Genomic DNA, 21492 nt, shown 5'->3' on the forward strand with positions numbered 1-21492 from the left:
TGCAGGTGAGCCTCAGCGAACTCTCCAGGGATTATACATTTACTTTCTGAGCAGGCAGCGCAGCAGACCCACGGCAGAATCTTAATCAAGCCTTTCTCTGTTCTTCTCCCTCTCTCTCTCTCTCCCCGCTTCCCTCTGCATCTCACTATAAGGCCAGGCTCTCTTATCAGTATCTCCTGTGAGGCTAAAACAGGGCCATTAGAGGCAGGAGGCGATAAGAAAGTTGGAATCAGGCTTTTCTCCACGCCAGAAGGGACAGCTCCAAACCCAACTGCCTTCCCTTCCTTCTACTCCAAAAACCTACATGCCAACAGACCTCTCTCAACTGCAAATCCGTAGCAACTGTCAAGAACCATCTTGTATGAAGGGTTATGAATAGCTTTAGCAGTAGCTTTTCAAAAAATCACATACAATCTTCCTCTCACCACTAAAAAGTAGCCAATCAGCCAAGACATGTCTGGTATCTGAAGTTTACTTCTTTAGTCTGCACCAGAGCTATAAGGCCACAAAACAACTTAATCTAGAGTAACCTGCATGCCTACACAGTCATACACTTGCCTCAAACTTTATTAGGTTAGTAAGTATTGTCAAACAGACATGCTTATGTGGTTTTTGACATTCTACTACTGCATGACATACTGTTATCTATAAAAATGGACAAAAGTGCATCTTGAAGCCTGAATTTTGTGTGTCTTGTCTATTATTATAGTTAACAGTAAAAGTCTGAATAAGCAAGTCTATATGTGAGATATTCTAACACAGTGTGTGATGATTTAGGCATTAACTACATTACACTTCAGCGCAAAACTACGGACTCAGACTTTAGACACCAAATATGTCTTAGCTGATGGACTACATTTTGGGTAAAGGAAAAATGCTAGGGGCAGGTTTAGCAGCCATAGCTTCAGAAGCTCTCAAACTAATTATAATTTCCTCAAATTCTTCAAGAGATTAGGTGTTCCAGGCACGCAAGGTGTGCCATGTGCCTCTGTGCCTCAACTTCAACCCTTATACCGGCACTCAATACCAAGTTTAAGCAATGAACTCTCTCTCCTTCACTTCAGATCCATCTGTTCTGGCTTTATTTGCTCAAACAGGTCAATGTGCAAACAGTGCTGTTATTGCCACATCCCTCTGGTTAACAAGTAACTAGGCGACTGAGGAGAGCGTTAGCATCATTAGGATATAAGATCAGCAAATTCTACCAAGGTCTTAGTCAGAGAGGTGGGGACGGCTCTTGTTCCACTTCAAAAACAAAAATATGTTTTGTATTACACTTTATTTATTTATTTAGGCTATTAATAAATAGTATAACTATTAATATGACTAGGCTGGTCAAAAACAGTTGTTTTCAGGTGACTGTATTGTGCTATGATGTTTATTTTTGTGGGATCCTCAAGTGGGCCTAACAAGAACAGTCCCTAACTGACTGACTCCCCATTGTTAAAACAGACATGCACAAGAGCTTGAAGCGACGTCCTGCAGTGCAGGAGGCGCCATTTTGGGGCCCTGCAATATCAACACTACCATTTGTTTGCTGTGGCTCCAACAATCACAAAAGACAAAGTGGAGTAATATTTCAATAAATGACTTGCTGCTTTGAAGAGAGACCACTGTTCTCTCAACAGTCTCTTAACCCTTTGATCTCCAGCACAGCCGATTACTCAATTATTAAACTTAAATTGAAATTCCACCAGTTTTTCTTTATGCATTAGAATTCTTCACAGTGGTGTGTAATAAAGGCTACATCACAGAAATTTATTATATGAATTGATTACAAAGATATTGCCCTGTGTCTATTTTACAATAGCTTTGAGGGAAGTTTTGTGTGTTGTGATTTTGAAAAAAATTACTAAACACTACATACTACTTGGCAACTACTATGAAACAGATGTGAGTTATGTAATTGTGACAGTGGGGAACTGATTTGTGGGTCTAAAAAAGGAGCTTAGAATTAGGGGGTTAATGAAAGATAGCTAGTTATATGGATGGATCACATCCAAGAATGTCAGATCTCACTAACGTTAGCTAGCTAGCTTTGTTCAGGATAAACATTTACTATGTGGCTAGTTAATACAGTTACAGCATGTTGGTGATCTACTTATTAAAGCTAACATTCTTTGTAGTCTGCATTTGTTTTCCAGTGAAACTACACTTTCCTAGTCTTGTTTCTGTGTGAGTTTGTTTTCCTGACACCCACAGGGTGGTAAGGCTGTTGTCCTAGTTTTAAAGGTGGACTTTTTAGGCACAGCAATGGGGCATAAACATAACTAGCTCTGAAAACAACTGTCAAAGCACTGAGAGAAAGAGATCAAGACAAAAAATGGATGTATGGAACACATGGAGAAAGAAGAAACTGCAGAGCCTGTCAGAGGAGTGTGCTGGAGCTTTATGGGTCGCGTGCCGCCACACCCTGTCTGAAATCTTCTTTGATCTGACACCAGTCCCAGTTGCTCCGGCTGCCTTGCCTTGCCTTAGCGCAATTAGCCCCCCACATCCAATCCTCCTGACCCCTACTGCAGCCCGAAGAGGCCACCCGCTGCCAGGGCACAGCTGAGCGGATTCTGGACTACCCTACCCCACCCTCCACCTTACCTCTTCATCCTTCTCAAAAAGGGTCCTTCAGTGCCCAGCAAGGCATTACTACCCCCACTATCACATACACACACACTCAGGAATGGTCTGTCAAGTACTTTTAGGATTAAATAAGACACATGCAGATTCACATTTTCAACAAGAACTGAAATATCAGGGCACTTGGCTTCATCCTTCAGTCTATCCCCTCCTCAGACTATGAGTGTGTGTGTGTGTGTGTGTGTGTGTTTGTGTCCATCATCCGCTCTCTCAGCATGAACTCCTTATCTCGTAATGAGAAAGTGGCGGGGTGATGGTGGGGGGTGAGTTGTTTCCCCAGAAGGACAACACTGGAGGACATTCACAAAAAATACATACATAAAAGCATCCTCCACAGTCTGGCTAAGGCAATGTTTTTCAAAATGGCATAAAATAAAAAGTGCTTGTTCTCTGTAGGCACAGAAGAATAAAAACTTGCTGGGCCTCAGCACTGTACTAGTCTGTTTTAGTGGAAAAATGTATTAGATATTTTTATGTTTTATCATTTCCAATTTACTTATTTTGCATGTATATGGAAGGTATTCAGGCATGATTCAATGACTTGAGGGGCTGTGTGGTAATTTGCCATGTCTTTTATGTAAGACATTGTTCGATTTAAGACACTTCCAGTGTCTCAAATGCAGTATGCAGTTAAAGATCGGTTTATTAGATACTTCTGCCTTGTACCTATGAAATCTACCTACTATATATGTCTGCTAGGTGTATAATTGCAGACTGTAGCTTGTTGTCCACCCTTTACCCCATTCATCATAGATCAGTTTCTGACCATAGGATTGGAGTTTACCAGAAATTAATTGAGTAGTGGATCATTCTCAGCACAGTAGTGACTCTAACATGGTCATAGTACTGGGCACATAAATACTTCCCTTGTAGCGGGAGAGACTGTAGCCCATCAGAGTTTGGATTATTTTTGGATGGTGGACCACTATCAGTCTAACAGTGACACTGGCAATAGTTACCTCAGCAACACTGCTTTGTCTGATACACTCATACCAGTAACACACACACACACACACACACACACACTACCATGTCAGTGTCACTGCTATGCTGAGAATGAACACCACAGTACTAATATCTGGTCAGCAGCTGTTCCATGGTCCCTTTCCACTGATGAATCCAACCACTGCGAGTGGTGTGTGGACTAACTGCGTTCCATCACAGAAATACAGAACAAATATACAAGAATATCCGAAACATGAGTGTTTGAATGTGAGTCTATTACCAAGGACTTGACAGCGTGGCTGTATCATTTATTACTCTAGCTGATGTTAGCTAGGTCCAGAAACAACGAGAACATATTTCTCTGACAAATAACATGTTGGCACACTGTCCATTGAGGAGAAAATACCTCATATAGAAGACAAGTCCTCGTCAGCATCCAACATGACACGTGTTAGCTCTGTTAGCTCATTAGCTTTTCTGTGGAGGGAGCCTCTGTTATTCATGAAAACTTAACCGATGTCCCTTGGCTGTTTTTTGAATAATAAAACATGGTCCTCTGTATGCTGCTATATTTTTGTGCTCTCACCTAAAAAGGTAAGCTTACAGCTCTGTGTGATTTTTTTTTTCCTTCCCTGTAGTCACCCAGATGCATTCGAAGTGTAGACAGCAGTGAAGAATAGGAATCTATTCCTTTAAGACAACTTAAGTGTTACAAAAGTACGACAGAATGATGTGAGGCGAACATGAAAGCCAGAGGAGTTAGGCGGAGGTTTAGTGTTTTTCAGTAATGAAAAATGTTTGAGAAATTCATTTTGACTGCCAGAGCTGCATACAAAAATCCAGGAATTAGATAGTGAAGTACACAGCTTTATAGTGTAATCACTTTCCAGACTGAAGCTCAGGGAATACCCTGTTCCATCTGAAAGCCAATGAGCTGAAACTATGGCCAATTCTTGTCTGCATCTACAGTGTAAAATGAGGTGTTTACAAGAACATAGTCGGGAAACTGATAGAAAATTCTGGAAGCCTTCTGGAGCAGTGGAATAGGGTGTGAGCTGGACAGGGACAGATATTGCGTTATCTGTGAGCTGTAGCATGATGCTAGAGCCCTGAGGACCGCTGGCATTGATCCATTCTACCATCCTCCACCCCGTCCCAACCCTGGCCTTGACTGCTGATCAGTGAGACATGGCTCAGCTTCTATCTCACTGTCTGTTCAAAGCTAGGCTTTCCACAGCGCCCTGCACTGACATGCGCATGTGTTTCTTTCTTCTTTCTCCCTATCGATTGCTGGTTTGGGAGAAGTTGAGAAGTAGCCAGCCATATACAAGACTCCTTCGGGTATGGTCCTTGGCTAATTTAGACAGTGACTGGAAAAGTTTCAAAGAAAATGCTTTCTACTGTAGCCTGTAGCAGTAAGTGTAATCTGTGAACAGAATATCTGTCCACCTGAGATCATGGAATATCCTCACTGGACAAAAACCCCTGATATATGTTCAGTATTTTGTTTAATGCTATGGCTATGCTACACATTGGTTAAAGTAGCTCAACAAATGTGCCTGAAGGATAATAGTGATAATACTGCCTGAGTTGTAGCTCCACAATTCTGCCTCAGTTTGTTGTTACACGCAGTGCAGCAGTCACTGAACAAGTCCGAGCACACAATCAGACAATCATTAACAGCTGATTTTAGATGTCTAAAACATCTAAACAGTATCAGATAGAGGTAATTGAATTGGAAGTATCTTCCAGTGCATCTTTGGCATGCTGATAATGGTAGCTAATGATGAAAATCTGAGAATTTTCAATATTGTTAGAACATTTTCTAGGTATGATGACAATATTTAGAGACTGCGTTAGTACATCAGAAGAGTAAAGTGTAAATAGGTTAATCCAGCTGCAAGATGCCTTGAACATAAACATTTACATCATTTTACGTGACTTGAAATACCAGTATAGTTTCAATCTTGTTTCTCCATCAGAGTTTAGGGACAATATTTCGATGCAGATCTGATGAAGAGATCTGACTCTAGTCCTGGCACGTGGGGTTAAGATGGTAGACGTGGCATGGGCTAGAGGGGACGCAGCTGCACCTCTCTTCTACTCTCCTGCCTCGATCATTTCACTTCACTTCATTCACTCCCCTGGCATATGGCTCAGCGCCCCTGACTGCAGGATGGTCCCAGAGGAGCATGCAGGTCCCACTGCAAATCTCTTACTCACCCTGCACCCCCACCCCACCAAACTCTACAATGCCCAGAGTCACTACTATTACACAAACATGTATTATTTATTACTGTGTATTTCACTCACTCCAATCCTTTTTCACAACCTCTCCTTTCTCTCCTTCTCTCCTGCACTATTTCCTTCCTTTCTTTCAGTCTCTCTGCAGCCACACTCTTCCTGGCTTCCTGGTTATCTTTCCTTTCATCACCACTGCCATAAGCATTGCGGGGGAATTGTTTATTTCTGTCTTTCAAAAAAAGTGAGTGTATCAGAGGAGAGGATGTGAGAGGAATGCAATAACAAGTTTTATCTCTGGTATGAATCTTCCAAGTGAAAGAAAGATATACAGCTAATATTTCTGGAACTTTCTTCGATTTCCTGTTCGGTTCCTGGTCCGCTGATTCCCACACAGATATGTTAGAATTTACCATTCTTTTTGACTCTGTGCAAATCTGACGCGTTAACCGCATGTCCTTAAAATGCTGAACCACTCTATGAATCACTAACGGCCAATTATTTATAGTAGAAATGAAACATTTGCATGTGCAATTTCATACAGCACTTCACTGCTCTTTTGATTAAAAAGGTCACTCTAATTATAATTTTCACTTAATTTAACAATTATTTATTGCATGCACTGCAATTTACCAGCATTAAAAGATAAACAGTTGACTGCTGCTGATTTCCAGTTGTTGAACAGAAACAGAAAAGTTCATGTAAAAAAGTGAATATGTCAACTCTTAGAAGTCCTTTCACTGTCACTCTGCTGTACTATTTAAATGTAACTACATCTGTAATGAATTACATTTCCATTCAATTTTCATTCTTTTCGGCAGAAAAAGAATCTGCACTTCTGTCAAACAATTATAAAAACAAAAGGCAAAATGTAAAGGACATTTTTTCTTTCTACGAAAAAAAGACTATGGAAAGTTTCTACAAAAAAGACTGCTGCTTAGTACAAATAAAATATGCTTATTATAAAACAAAGGGATGCAGCATATATCTGCTGATAAATATTGATAAAATACAGAAACGGGTACTACATCTACCTGGATAAGCATTTTGGTGAAATGTAATTTTCATTCTGTAGTGTAACAAATGCAGTAAAATTAATAAAATGCATATTTCTGTACAGCAGCCCAGCATCATCTAAATATTCTGCTTATCTAAACAACAAATACGTCATCAAATATCAGTTTTAAATATCGGTCAAATCTGAATGTCTGTCCAAAGCTGATAAATGTTTAAGCAATTATCTGTTGATTGCTATATGAACGCGATACATTGTGCATCCCTAATTAATCTTGCTGGCTAAGCTTAAAGGCAGCTTGAGTTCTAAAAACCCTGGAATTACAACACGCTTCTGTGTTATCACCAGAAACAACTGTGACTTTTAAGGGTTCGACTCTTAAAAATCTTAGATCTGTGTGTGTGTTATCCCTACCTTCCCCAAGGTCTTGGAAGAGTCCCAGCTCCTCTTGTCCAGGGAGGGGGGGGATCTGGTAAATCTCTTGTTTCTGGTTCAGAGAGGGGGGCACTTGGTACACATCTTGCCCGGGACATGATCCTCCAGCTGCCGGGGGTACCTGGTACACCTCCTGTCCCGGAGCACCCATGGAGGGGGGCACCTGGTAAATCTCCTGCCCGGCTGGGTGGTACTTGCCATGACTTTGTTTCTGTGTGAGGGCGGGGGCTTTGGGCTGGGGCTGCGGAGGCTGGGGGCCAGTGGGCACCTGATAGAGGCTGGAGGGTGCAGGTTTGCCGTGGCTGGGGGGCAGCATATAGACATTGTCGGGGTTGCCAGGGGTTGGGGGGCTGGTGCAGTTGTAGGCCGGGTGCATTGCTGTGTACTGGGCAGCAGGCGGGGGTTTGGTGTAGGCGCTGGTGGGTAAGCTGGACTGGGGGGTGGGGGACTGCTGCTGCTGCTGTTTGTCGTACATGCCCACAAGGATCTTGAGACGATTTCCTGGCACAATGCCCTGGCGGCCATGCAGCGAGCAGAGCCACCAGCCGTCCAGTCCCTGCGTGTCCCGTTCCAGAACGGTCATGATATCGCCCTTCCGGAAGGACAACTCGTCCGGAGACTCGGCCACGTTGTCATACAGGGCCTTGGCCAACACATTCTGAAAGAGAGAGAAAAGAGGAAAAGGCTTTAGCAACAACTTTGGAGGAAGGCTCTGCATACAAACAAATACAAAAGAAAACTCCCTTCAAGAATACTGAAGAAAAGTACTGAACGAAAGAAAGTAAGGATCAAGTAGCATGTAATCTGCATAATGCTAACCAGCCCCTAATAGCTCTCTCTAATTACCAGAAGTGCAAAATTGCATCGCTGCATCAATCTGAAGGCTGTGGTTTTGGAATAGAATCGATTACAATCCATAACTGTCAATACAGTATATGATTTTTGGCCAAAATAAGATTACTCTGCGATTTTTTTAAAGTGTAAACATCAAAAAGCTTTGTATTTATTGTATATATATTCCACTAGTGTGTAAACAGTTGTCTAACAAAATACAAAGTGCCACACTTCCACTCATAGAAAATGCTGTAGTACTCCCTGCCTTTCACAACAAGGGCTGCATCTGTCCTAGTACTAAAAGAGCCACCCACAAGTGCTGCCAGCCTTTTACACTAAACAAATATTTGCTCTTAGGCCCCCCCCTTGGAGTAGCCCCTCCACCATCCCAGGGCTGTAGGGAATGGCAGAGCCTGGCACGTGAAGCACCCATCTGAATGCGCCACTTAATAAGGCTCACAGTCCTTGAGCCAAATGAACAGAGTGGGGTTGGATAATTGTGAGAAGGTTCTGCTTGCAGATTAATCACCTGGTCCCTCTATTGTCCAGAGTGTAGACTTATTATAGAAAGAGAGAAGAGAATTACAGTTTTTTTCTCTCTCCTCTCTCTCTCTCTGCAGTACGAGTCAGTCCATTCAGCAGTCATGCTTTGTGTAGAGAGTAGGAGTGTCTGGCTCATTTGTGGCACTGAGAATATGTGCGCAGACCCAACTCTGGGGGTGATGTCAGCTAAGGGTGGGAGTTACACTGGTATAAAAGTGAATACCAGTGTGACGTTGTAGCATGGTATGGATTTTACTGTCTTGTAGATACTGTGTTAAGCCCAAATAATAAAGCACCCAACAGCCCTGCTCCAACACAAATTAAATATGAACTTCAGCAGCTTAAATAAGTCAAAATAAGATAAGTTATGCTTGCACCCAAGCTCTGGTCTTGTTTCCTTAAGTTATTTATAACCTGTCAAGGTTCCCATTTTTAGAGAACTCATAATAATTAGAGCCTTAGAGCATCAGGCACTACTAGCAAGCTCACAGCTTCACATGGTGTGTCTTTCCATACTGCATACGGTCATTAGAGCAGAGTCTACCTCCGGCAGGTCTACTCTCTTGCCCTTTATTTGCTTTCTCTTTCCCTCCTTCTCGAAGCTATATCCCTGCGTCACACAAACAAATGCATAGACCACCCTCATTATCTCTCCTACCACAGCACGCAAACACATACTCATACACATACACACACACAGTGTTTCTGTGCCACTATAGTAAGTGGCAGTACGTGAGTCATTAGCAGTGAATGCGATCTCCATCGCTGAGTTGAGTGAGAGACTCCTCACACTGCGTGTGTGTGTGTGTAGACATGTGCTGAGACTTGCAGAGTGGTGATGAATGCTGGGTCTGTGTGTTGTGTTGGAGGAGAGAGCAGAGGCGCAGTAAGGCCGTGTCTCGCTGATGAATGCCCTGCTTGTGTTGCCAGTCTTGGGGACAGTCACTGCAGTATCTCCTTTAGGCCGAGCCTGGAGACCCACACAATAAACCAGAGTGGCTTACTGCTGGCTAGCAGCTGGCTGAGATGTCACCCTACAGACCCAGCAGACACACTCACACACACACACACACACACACAAATGCCAAAATAATGAGAAGCTCTCAATGCCAGTTCAAAGGGCTCATTGACTCAGTAGGCTTTCTCCATGGAGACAGCTTAAGCCTCTCTGAGAGCTTCTGCATAGGAATTTCAGGTGCTGTTTTACTGCCAGTTCAGACCACCTGATCCATTACTGTGAAAAGAGCGAGAAAACAGTGACTCACTGCTGAGACACTGGCAAAAAGCTACTGATGCACTTCCGAGAAACGTCCTCTGAAAGCCTGCAGCTCACGTGTGTTTAAAGTGGAACCATTTAAACCCCATAGGCAGCTTCTGCAATCTGAAAATCAACTTCCTGTGACTATTTTCTCCCTTTTTCCCTCAATACAGCTGTCCCTCAGTCTTCCTCTTTCTGTCTGTCTTCATTGTCTTCTCTGCATCCACCCATCGCGATGGATCCACAGAAAGAGACATTTTGTCGGCAGAAAGTCCTCCTGCCAGGAAGAGGAGTCCTCTAGAGAATGAATGACATCACAAGGAGCTGAACTTTGACTCCATTATAAAAGTATGCCAAGCCTTTCACTCTCTCTCTCTCTCTCCACTCTCTTTCTCTCACACTCCTCCACAGTTCCCTTACTGTTTCTCTACTGCTCTCTCCCTCTTTCTCTGAGCACACAGGAAGTGCCTGAGGAGTGATTCACGTGTGTTTCTGATGGCGGGTGAGTCAATGACACAATGACTCTGAGTGTAATCTCGCTTCTTCAGAACAGACGGTGTGTGCAACAACACGACTACATACTGACTCACTGATTGCCTAGTTAAACAGTGTTGGCTTCTAAACGCATGATAAAGATTTATGAGTGAATGGAACAATTTAGGACACTGACATACTGTAATCTCTAAAAATGAACAAGAGTACAAAGAGAAAGGTGTCTTTGAAAAAAAATATTTGAGAGCATGAAGAACAAGAACATGTTCATTCATTATGTAAAGCATCGTGGAGATACCAATTCAAGATTCCTTCCTAGGTGATGTGAAGGTTCTTTAAACTTTAGAACCCACAAAAATGGTTCTCTAAAGAACCACCCACTAAAAGTTTCCTTCAAAAACCAAAAGTAGCTCTTCTACAGCATCACACATCACAAAGAAACATTTGAGCTACCATTTTTAGGAGTGTGTATCACATAGCTAAAAACCGTAGCATCATCCATGAGCCTGAATTTTGGTTCTTTTAGGGATACGCCAGGCTAACAGAAACGTGTCGGAAAATACCAACATCAGAGAGACAGATGCTGTAGACCTGGCTGATATCTCAAACCAATATCTCTGACTGATGTCAACTCAGACTAAAAATGATATTTCAAAACATAAATTTGATGATATTTACGAAGAACAGACTGTTTAGATGGCTAGGCTAGGCCTCTCCGCTAAAATATCTGCATTTTATTCATTTTACTACATTTTTAACCCACCACAAATAAAGGTTTAATTTCTCCACAATGCTAATGCAGATAAATGTAGTTCCAATATCTAATTTTTATGAATGTTTATATATGGCACTGGCATTGCAATTGGCAGATGACACCATGAAAAATACTGGATATTGGCATCAGCCCACAATTCCCTAGTCACAGTGCATCCCTAGTCACTTTTGTCCAGTTTTAAAAACAAAAGTGTGTCATATAGTGTCAGAAACTACATAAGTGAGTCTATCTAAGACAACTTTGAGACAAATGTTTAATGATTTCGGCATGTAGTTTGCATAGTCTTAATTGATGAGGTCTAACCTTCCTCTACTATTTACTAATTAGCTACATTAGTCTTGTAGATCCGGTGCAAAATTAAAGAAGCAAATTTCAGACATTGAACTGTATAAATTTCGTTTTTCAACAAAGTACTTCTATAAAGACAGGCAAGCTCTGGTATAGCTCGGCTTCACTTCACCATGGTGACCATCACCGTGAAAATGGCCAGGCCAAAGGCTTCTCTTGAGCTGACGGTAGACAAAGTCCGGACACCAAACTTTATTATACTCAGGAGAAAAGAGAAAAAAGGACAATAAAGAAGAGGAGAAGAAAGAAGAGAAGGAGGAGCGAGAAAGAAGAAAAGAAAATTCATCATCTAAGGGACTAAAAGTTCATCCATTTGCATTTAAAAGGGTCACGAGCAGAAGATGGACAAGAAGTTAACGATGGCGGAGAAGACGGGGTGTTTAGGAGAAACAGAAAGAGAAAGACATAAGAACTAAAATGAGTGAAAGAAAAAATTCCACAGGATAAAGTGTAGATAAAGCGGAGAGAGAGAGTGAGAGAGAGGAAAGAGGGATGCAGAGTTGTGGAAAGAGGGAAGGAAAGGGTTGTGCTGGTCATTCAGACACGGCCACTGAACGGGAAATAATGTGGCAGCTGGTGGAGCGCGCTCAGTGCAGACAGGTCAATGAACGGAAAGACACAGAGCAAAAGAGCAGTATGTGTGTGTGTGTGTGTGTGTGTGTGTGTGTGTGTGCTAGTTGGGGGAAGCAGCTTTTGTCTTCTGCCTTTACATGGAACAAACATTAGTAAAGTCAGCAAAGCGTGAGGGGTGTGTGTGTCTGTCTGTGTGTGTGTCTGTCTGTGTGCATATACCCCAAGGGCAAAGGAAGGCCATGAGGGTGCAACTGTTTTCTCTTTATCTCTCACATAAACTATATGAACACCTCTAGTTTTGACAGTCCTAGATGATATACTAAAGTGGTTTTATGTATGTGTCCTAATTCCCCCTTCAGTCACTCCCATCTGCCATGTGAGCAAACACCACTGCCACCAACAAAAGCTTTATTAGCTTTAAAGCAGGTGGACGAAAAAAACATCATTGTCTCTGTGTCTCTCACATGCACCTGAGCCTGACTGGTTGAGCCTAGAAGCTTCAGATTAATGTTTTGTCATCTGAGCTGCATAGTCAAAACAGGGAACAGAGTGGTACACTGTGAGACTGGGAAAGCAGGCTAACAGCCTCAACATGGTACATGCTAACTGCTGTTATCATAGAGCTTTTCAGCCCAGGTTTCGTAGCTTTTGTTCTGTGATTCGTGGGGATTTGCAGATCAGGTATATAGGAGTTACAAGAAACAGCAACAAGACAGTGATTAAAGTAAGGTTTAACAGGCACACGTGCATTGTTATCAGACGGTGAGATCAGACTAGACGGACGGTTGTAATGCTGAGAAACACTCAGCGAGCTGGGAGATGGGACTGACTCAGACGCAGATGGGTGTTTTCGGCCTTATTGGCTCTAGCGAGGGTGCTGTGTGACACACACAAAGCACACACCTCAGCTCATATGCCAAAGTCATAAAGGTCAGGCAACAGTTGAAAATACAAGCCCTCATGTGTATCCCCTTTTACTTATGAAGGTTCTTAAGTGTTTCTTGGTGTAAGAACTTCACTTAGTATAGAACATCTACATTTTATGAGGGGTCTTTGAACTTTAAAAAGGTTCATAACCACGTAAGTGTTGGCCTTATCATTGCAAGTTTGATCCCCTGCAGCCATCCGTAGCCAAGAGTCCAAAAGAGCGTAACTGGCCTCACTTTCTCTGGGTGGGTAGGATGGTCCTCCTTCTGCCCCCCATCACCCAGCACGACACTAGCCAATACAGGTGTGTATTACCTAAAGTCACAGAATTGGCAGTAAATGTTCTTCTGCAAGTGCGTGCTCATATGACTTAGAGATAGCACCAAAGCTCAGAAGCTTTATATAATGGGCAGACCTAACTAGCAGGTGGAACCAGCACTGACTAAACTAGGGACAAAAAAAAAAAAAAAATTAAAAAGGTATTCACATATCTCATTTACAAAAATGATTCTTTAAAAACATCCACTCACAGACTTTTAGGGAGCCAAAAGTGGTTCTTCTCTGGCATCCCTTTTGCTACTTTAATTTTTAGGAGTGTAAGGCTGACATAGTGAAGTTTGTCAGATTATCAGACATGTATGAACAGGACAAATTCACGAAAAAGAAAGTGATGCCTGAAATACTTTGGATAGAGGAGGCTACACAGTGGAAATAGAGCACAGAGTATTTACAGACAGACAAGACTTTTTGCTATCAAAAAGGAAAAAGCAATACGCCTCACTTGGCTTGAGCTACTTAAGGCAAAGAACAATAGCTGCCTGATCTAGTTTCAAGAATATATGGGCTGTGTTTGCTACAGGCAAGACCAAACTTGAGCACTAACAACAGGCCATGAGAGAAAAGGGAGTGAAGGGAAAGGGGAACAGAATTAATTGTTGGTGTGTACATGTGTGTGAGTGTGTGTGTGTGAAGGATTGAGGATATGAAGGAAAAGAAAATTGAGGAATTTTGTGTGTGTGTGTTTGTGTGTGTGTGTGTGCGCATAAGTGTGGGTTTGTACATGTTTCCTTCTGCAAGTCTAGGCACATTGCTTTGCTCCTGCTTGCCAGCGGCCCACTTACCGGAGCATTCCTCTGCTCCTATGCACCTCTTCCATTACTCCACATTCCACCATGTCATAGAGCTCTCTTACAACATACTATAAAACACACACACACCTGGCATGCACATCACCCACACTCTACAAGCCCCTCTGAAGCAAGTCAACCAGACAAAACCAAAAACATTCCGACAAAGGCACCAAAACACTGGCCTTCACAGATGATTCCCAGCTTCAGTATCCCCGAAAGCAAGATAAATACACTCCTACACCCACCTACACACTCTAAAACTAACTGACTCGCTACAGAGGAGTGAATGATCATGTCTTCCTTCAGGCGACAGAAAAACAAAAGCCTGCTCTCTAGACCCTCCTTTTCCGGCTAGGTGAGTGTGTGTCACTGGTAAGAAAACAGCTCGGATTCTTGTAGCTACAGGCTATAGTCAAGTGCTGGCATGCTGCCCACTTGTAGCGGTCTTACTCGACTGACACGTCGCTTGTATATGGTCAAAACATATCCCTGTAAGCCTTTAAAAATAGGCTTTGCAATTTAGAACATAGGGGCAGCCCAAGATTTGCTAACACAGACTTGGTTTTATTTTTGACTCGCAAGCACAAAGCAACAGTCCGCAACATTAAATAGGCGCATTCCCAAGCCTTTAATTGTTTGGTTAAATAGCTGTTGGCTATAAGCCTTGAGGTTTTTGCAAAAGAATGCTGAGCTAAACTCATGTAGTGTTGAAAAATTATAATTTTTCAAATGGTAGCACAAACGCCGTAGATTTAAGCTGGATGAAAGCAGCTTCACAGAGTTTTAAGAGTTGACTGTAGAGAACTTAGAACAAAAACCATATGGAGGCAACAAGGACAAAGCACAGTTTTGTGCTCACTAGCTGTTGCACATGGCTGAAACATTTCCTTGTCTCAGCCCTGAGTTGAGAAATCTTCATCATGGCGTAATCACGCCCAGAATTCTGCCGATTCCGAGTGATAAACCCAAAAATGTTAGGCTTTCTTAGGACTACAGTGATTCCTCACTGCCTCAGAGCGCTGCTGTGACCTCAGTCCAAAATTCCAGTGGTTCAGTAGCACTGAGGAGGCCGGGAACAAAGGATCACGATAACGGTACAAAAACAGGAAAAACTCCAGCACTTGGTGTTGAAAATCAAACAGCTTTACTGTTAAAAGAGACAATTGTTTAGAGGCTTATTAACACATTAGCCTTTTATGTTGTTGATCAACCATGAATATGTTGATAGGTCCCTTGTGCATAGAACTAGTGTCAGTCATATTACAACACAGCTATGTCTGATTGCTTCATTCCAGTGTTAAAAGCTCTGAATAGCATTGGCTTCAGTCTCTTTCAGGTAAACAGCACATGCTGCTTGTTTCTCTTCAAGATCAAGACATTCCAAGCTAATACGAACGGGAAGCCCTACAGCTAATGCAACATGAAAAAATTCACTGTAGAGCCCACATCTTCGACATGCAGGAATCCATTAGCTTTTCCCTAGCAGTAATGCTCTGTTCAGATCGCTTATCAGAGCTTTCTCTCTCTTTCTGAGGGAGAGAGAGGAGGAAAAAGAGAGGCAGAGGCAGAGATTTGAAAAAATAAAGAGGGAGAGAGAGGGAGAGAAAGAGGCAGTTTGATTGGTGCACAATTTGATGATAACACAAAGAAAAAAGAGCACTGAATTTACTTGATTTCCACATGAATATATGTATATGTACATAACATTAACAGTTATTGTCAGAAGTAAGTTAATGACAAAATGTTTCAGTGTAATACATTTCATTCATGTGGAAGTGATGTACACATTTTAGTCAAGTTATTTTAATACTTTGCTCTTTTTCAGTGTACAGACCAATCAGGCAGTGGAAGGAAAGGACCAGCAAAATGTCAGGCTTTAGGTCAGTTTGGGCTGATCTGTTTGGCTCTGTTTTCTAATAATTTTCTGATAATTTCGAGCACTCATGCACCCCTCTCTCTCTCTCTCTCTCTCTCTCTATATATATATATATATATATATATATATATATATATAGCATAGTCTGGCTAAAAGAGAACAGTTTAAAATTCCACATGAGTCATGGACATCATTATGGAAACATTATGACCTGTGACATCATTTCTTCAGCGACACATCGACCATGGATGTATTCATTTTACAGCAGTCTGGCTTTGGGTCAGGTTCGAATTTTCAATTTAGCAGTATGAGTCTGGCCTGGTTGGGTCGACTCTCATAGTCACAGGTTGGGTTCAGGGTTAACCCCTTAAACAGTCAAGTCCCAAAGTTTTATTACACACTTCTATAACCTAAGAATAGCTCAGACAGTTTGCCTTGAGGTCCCTGTAGTTACTGAATAATAAGCCTTAGAAATTAATAAAGCTAGGATTTTAGGGGGTTAAATTTAGACCTCTAATACAGACCTTTACCACAGTTAGAATCAAGCTAAACTTAACTGGCATCATAACTATAAAACCTCATTCCACCACTAACATAGCCATGTATTGTGGCCTTTTACTTGGAAGGCTATTCTTGGTAGTCAACTCCAACCCAAAAGAACAAACCTTCTGATAAAGAAGACATTTATAGTAACACTAGAACAATCGCTTTGTTTGCACACCTGCCCAGGTTGACACTGGCGTTTAAGATAGAGCAAGCTAGCCGTATCTTTCTGTCCTAACCCATATCTTACTGTCCTAACCATGTTACCCCGCAGACGTCTTTCTCATAGCAGTGCTGTAGTTAAACTACAGCCAAATCGCTGGACACTGCCTAACTCTACAACATCCACTCCACTCCTTTATTAACCCATTCTGATCTGCTCAAAGGTCATGCTAACCCACCTGCCAATCCCTCCCTAAGCAAACCTGAAGTTTATCCTATGAGTCATCATTCTGGAAAACACATCCTTTAGTGTGGATCTTAACTTGTACAGCTTAAGTTCTTGGCTTTCTATTAAATAGAATACCTGCTTCCAGATCTCAAATCTGCATGCAAATGGACCTTCTATCTTGTAGTGCTGTTATTACCACCAATAACTAGCAAGAGACGAGGAGCAGGCCATGTCTGTTGGACCTCCCAGTAGAGCAGGTGGGGGTGGGGGGAATTCCACCCTCTTTTACCCCAAAGGGTGGGCGTGAGTCAAGGGTGAGTCAGTGGTCCACTGCAGCACTGGAGTTTAGAAGAAGAGCCTCTCTCCGTCTCCCTCTTTCTCTCATTAAAGTCCACTTCTCAGGGGCCTACACTCATCACCAGCATGAGCCAGCACTCTTTATTTAGAAGCTGATTCAGGATCAGCCCTATGAGCCAAGTTCCATCAGCTGAGGGTGATTTTAATTAGTGAATCCAGTTCTGAGTGCTGTGCCTATCTCCCCCTAAGTGATTAAGAACTCAACAAATACACCCTATGAAGATACTTGTGGTAACACAAAATAACATGAGTGGCAGGAACAAAAGCTTATTCACTGAAAAATGAAAAAAAAAAATCATATGGATATAAATAACTTCAAAGGTCCAAATTAGGCCGTAACTCTTAATTTAGACCAAAGATTTGCACTGTTGAGAAACACGTTTGATCCCAGACATGCAAAGAAAGTTCTCTTCTGTAAAGCAAAAAATGATCAAATATGGCATGGAGGCTGTTGACTTCATAATTACAGAAGTAAAACTCTTCCACGGCACGTCCCAGTCTCACGGGGAATATCCCAGGGCCACGCAGGGGGTCAGCCTCAGAGAGCAAAGTCTTCTCTGACGGAAATAAAGGTCCGGCCCAGCTCTTGCTTCCAAATACCAAAGCCTTGTGTCATTCCTGCCCTTACAAGCTGACTGCGTGCCAACACTTTCAAACAATAGCAAGGAACGGATGCCGCTTGCCAAGACTCCGGCCTGGCCTCTGCAATCCACTTCTCTCTTTCTCTCTCTCCCTGTGCGCCCCTCCATAATAAAACCTTAATCTTTCAACTTTCTCCTGACTCAGCAGTGCCGTGCCTCCATGGCTCCGGTTCCACTCTCCCAGCTCCAAACACACACACACATACATACTCTTCTCTCAGAGAGTACTCCATGCTCCAAGAGAAAAGACTAGTACCAAAAAAAGCAAAAAGGCAAAAAGTATAGCACACAGCAGTCTAGGCTCTAACTGTGAACTGCTATGAAAGGACTGAAGGAGAATACATCTACATGTTTTCCACTTTACCTCATCTGACAAGTCTTTTTCTAACTTCTAATACGTCGGCTTTTACAATCAGACTGTTTCGGTAAAGCATACGGCCGTTTACAAATCCCCCCAGTACACAAGCACTGAAAACAGACAAAACACACACACACACACACACACTCATAGACCACCAGCTGAGTCACAGCAAAAGGAGTTCTAATAAAAGAGTTTTGAGTTCTTTTCTCTGGCTCTTTTCACTCTCCTTGGCCGGCTAACTCTTCAGGCTCCTCCACAGCTGGAGTGTTGGGCACAGCCAACTCAGAGGAGTCAGACAGCACTGAGGACAGTACATATACACGTATATGACCCACACACTCACCAGATAGTTCATTTTCAGCCCCTGCTGTGTGAGTCGCTGGGACTCCAGACGGCTCTCAACGGCCCCGAGATCTAGCCCGGGAAAAAGAAAAAAAAAAAACAAAGAAAAAAGAAAATGACCCCTCAGGCCGGCCACCTCCAATCCCAAACTTCCACTCGCTGTGTATGTCAGTCGAGAAAGGAAAAAGTCACAAAGTCACGGTAGACGGGTGTACATAGTCCTATTCTGTGATCTCACAGGCCAAGAATGAGTCTGTCCCATACACTTCTCTTTTCTCTCTCTCTCTCTCTCTCTCTTTCTGTCTGTCCTTTGCTTTTTCTCCGGCTCCCTCCCTCTTTCCCTCTCTCTTGCTCTCAGCCTAGAGGAGGGCGGTCAGAAAGTGCCGTAACCCAACACCCTCCCTGTTCCTGCTCAATCCTGGCATTCCCTCTCCTGCTTTCTGATTGGCTGAGGAGGTTCTTCTTATGTTAATGCTACTCCCCCCTTCATCCTTTGCCTGTAAGGAATGTTTAAGGAGCCTCCATGTAGACCTGTGAGGGGAAACAGACATTAGTTTTTCTTCCCCCTCGTATACACACACACACACCTCCCCCACTACTACTTTGTCCACATCTTTTCCTTTAGACTCCCAAAATTCCTGTCTTTTCTTCACTGTCTGGCCTTCTTGCTGCCCCTTTTTCCACTGCAACTTTTTCTCTTATATAACTCCTCCACTTCCAGTCCAGCTACACAGTTAACTAACTTGAACTATAACAAAAGACAAGTTCAACTAATCTCACAAAATAGGCCATAAAAGCACAGTTCTAGCTCTGGGTTAGGTCAGGTTCTAATTCCACAACAATAGCAATTTTATAGAGTTGTATGTACTCAACCAACAAGTAATTGGACAGTTCCCATTTTTGTTGTAATATATTCCAGCACATTGGACTGAACTATTACATTTAAGTGTAGCTTTTATTTGAAGGTCTTTACATCTACTAATTACTCACAAACCCCACTTTGTTTACCATGGAATCTAATCAAACATCCAGTTAGAATTCCTTATCTAAGCTTAAAAAAAGTAAGGAATGACAAATATTCAAGGTGGATTCCAGATATAAGTGTCAATGTGGTGACTGAATATCTCTGTCTGATGTTTAGGATTGTCTCTGTGCTCCCTGCTTGAGTTCACATTGTCTTGAAAAGACAAATATCTATGCATGAAATCACTGTCAACTCTCACACAAGGGAGGGAGCTGGTCAGGAGGTCAAGCTGGGTCCACCTCATTCAGAATCAGCATTGCAGACAGGAAAACCCAAACGCTGAGACATATTGTGTATCCAGTCTCAGAGAGAGAGGGTGTGAGAAAGATCTGACAGTTTAGGTATATGGTGTTCATCACTTCCATGCCATCATCCCAGAGTCCAGTGAGGTCAGAGGTGAAAGCACTGAGGGAGCAGACAGAGCCAAGGATGAACTTCACTCAAACAGATCAGCGCTGACACATTTTAATTACATTTCAATCTAGTTTGCCTCTTTAATTTATGGAGGTATGTCACACAGTTAATAACAATAATAGCAGCTACTCTGAAGATTTGCTTTTATCTGTTTCTATAGAAATATATAACAACTTGACACCATTTGGGGCAGGTATGTCATGAATTAGACATGCAATTTGGGCAGTGCTGACTGGTGGGGTATAAACTCCCATTACTTGTTAGCTACATTAGCCTCATAGCTCTCCAATGCAAAACTAAATAAGCAAACCTTAGACACCTAATATGTCTTGACTGATCAACTACATTAGCAGTAAGGGAACAACTGTGTAAATGAGATTTTTTGACAAACTATCACTTTAGTTGGAATTTAAGATCTTGGTCTGGAAAAGCGGAAACCCCTAACCAAAGACCAGTGATTCAACTAGAATCGAAGGGCTATGAATTAAAGAGCATGGCTGATGGCACATTAAAAAGCTTTTCCTACCGATTTAATACGCTCTGGGAATCTGCAGCCCTTATCTTTACATAGCGGCTGCCTCTTTAGGCAGAGGGATGCTGTGTCTCATCTCCATGGCAATTGAGCTGCACTTCATCTCACGCTATGGCATGGTTACTAGGAGAGATTTTGGTGCACACACACCCCCTCACACACAGACACACACTTACACACACATTTACTCCCGGGATGTTAGTGATAGGCTCTTGCTCTCTCCGTCTCTGTCAGAGAGCTAAGCCAAAGTGCAATCAGAGCTGTCGTTTAAGATTTTGTGTGTGTGTGTGTGTGTGTGCACGTGTGGATTGTGTCACCACAGAGATTAGTCTATCACATCAGGCACCATTTCAATTAGCTCCCCTCCTCCGGCCTTCATCCATCACCTAATGAGCCCTCGTCTCCACAGGGACCTGCTAACCACACCCCTCAACCACCCGGCAACTGACAAGGCAGATAAACCTGCCTTAAATACCTGCCACCAACCATCACAACGATGCAAATGAGCCTAATATTACTAACATCTTTGCTGTTTCGCATATGCATGCAGCATTCCGACACAGATTTAAATAATATGAATCTGAGCAGCCTGTGCTTGAAGCAACATCTAGGCGCTAACCATTAACAATAATGAAATATTTTTTTCTATATTGATATCAGATGTATGATTATGATTTAATTATGATTTTATTATGATTTAAAATACTATTCAGACTTAAAATTAAGCATTAAGAAATTAAAATAATAATTTTAAGGATATCCCAATCCAATTCAGAGAATCAGAATCAAGGCCAACACAGGAATATTTGAATGGGTTGGGAATCAGTTATATTAAGCTCGATCCACCTCCTTTCTCTTGTT

General features: G+C 42.4%; 1 protein-coding gene across 1 annotated transcript in view; it reads right to left on the minus strand.

The window, feature by feature from the left end:
- bcar1 (BCAR1 scaffold protein, Cas family member) overlaps nt 1-19944 on the minus strand; it is a 47292-nt gene extending 27348 nt beyond the window's left edge. The window contains 4 exon segments of the mRNA XM_036561597.1: nt 7250-7300; nt 7302-7928; nt 18663-19192; nt 19885-19944. Of these exon segments, the coding sequence (XP_036417490.1) occupies nt 7250-7300; nt 7302-7928; nt 18663-18674 (690 nt within the window). The 5' untranslated portion in view covers nt 18675-19192; nt 19885-19944.
- Nucleotides 19945-21492: the final 1548 nt, after the last annotated feature.

Source organism: Colossoma macropomum, unplaced genomic scaffold (assembly GCF_904425465.1).
Source record: "Colossoma macropomum unplaced genomic scaffold, Colossoma_macropomum, whole genome shotgun sequence".
Taxonomy (NCBI): Eukaryota; Metazoa; Chordata; class Actinopteri; order Characiformes; family Serrasalmidae; genus Colossoma; species Colossoma macropomum.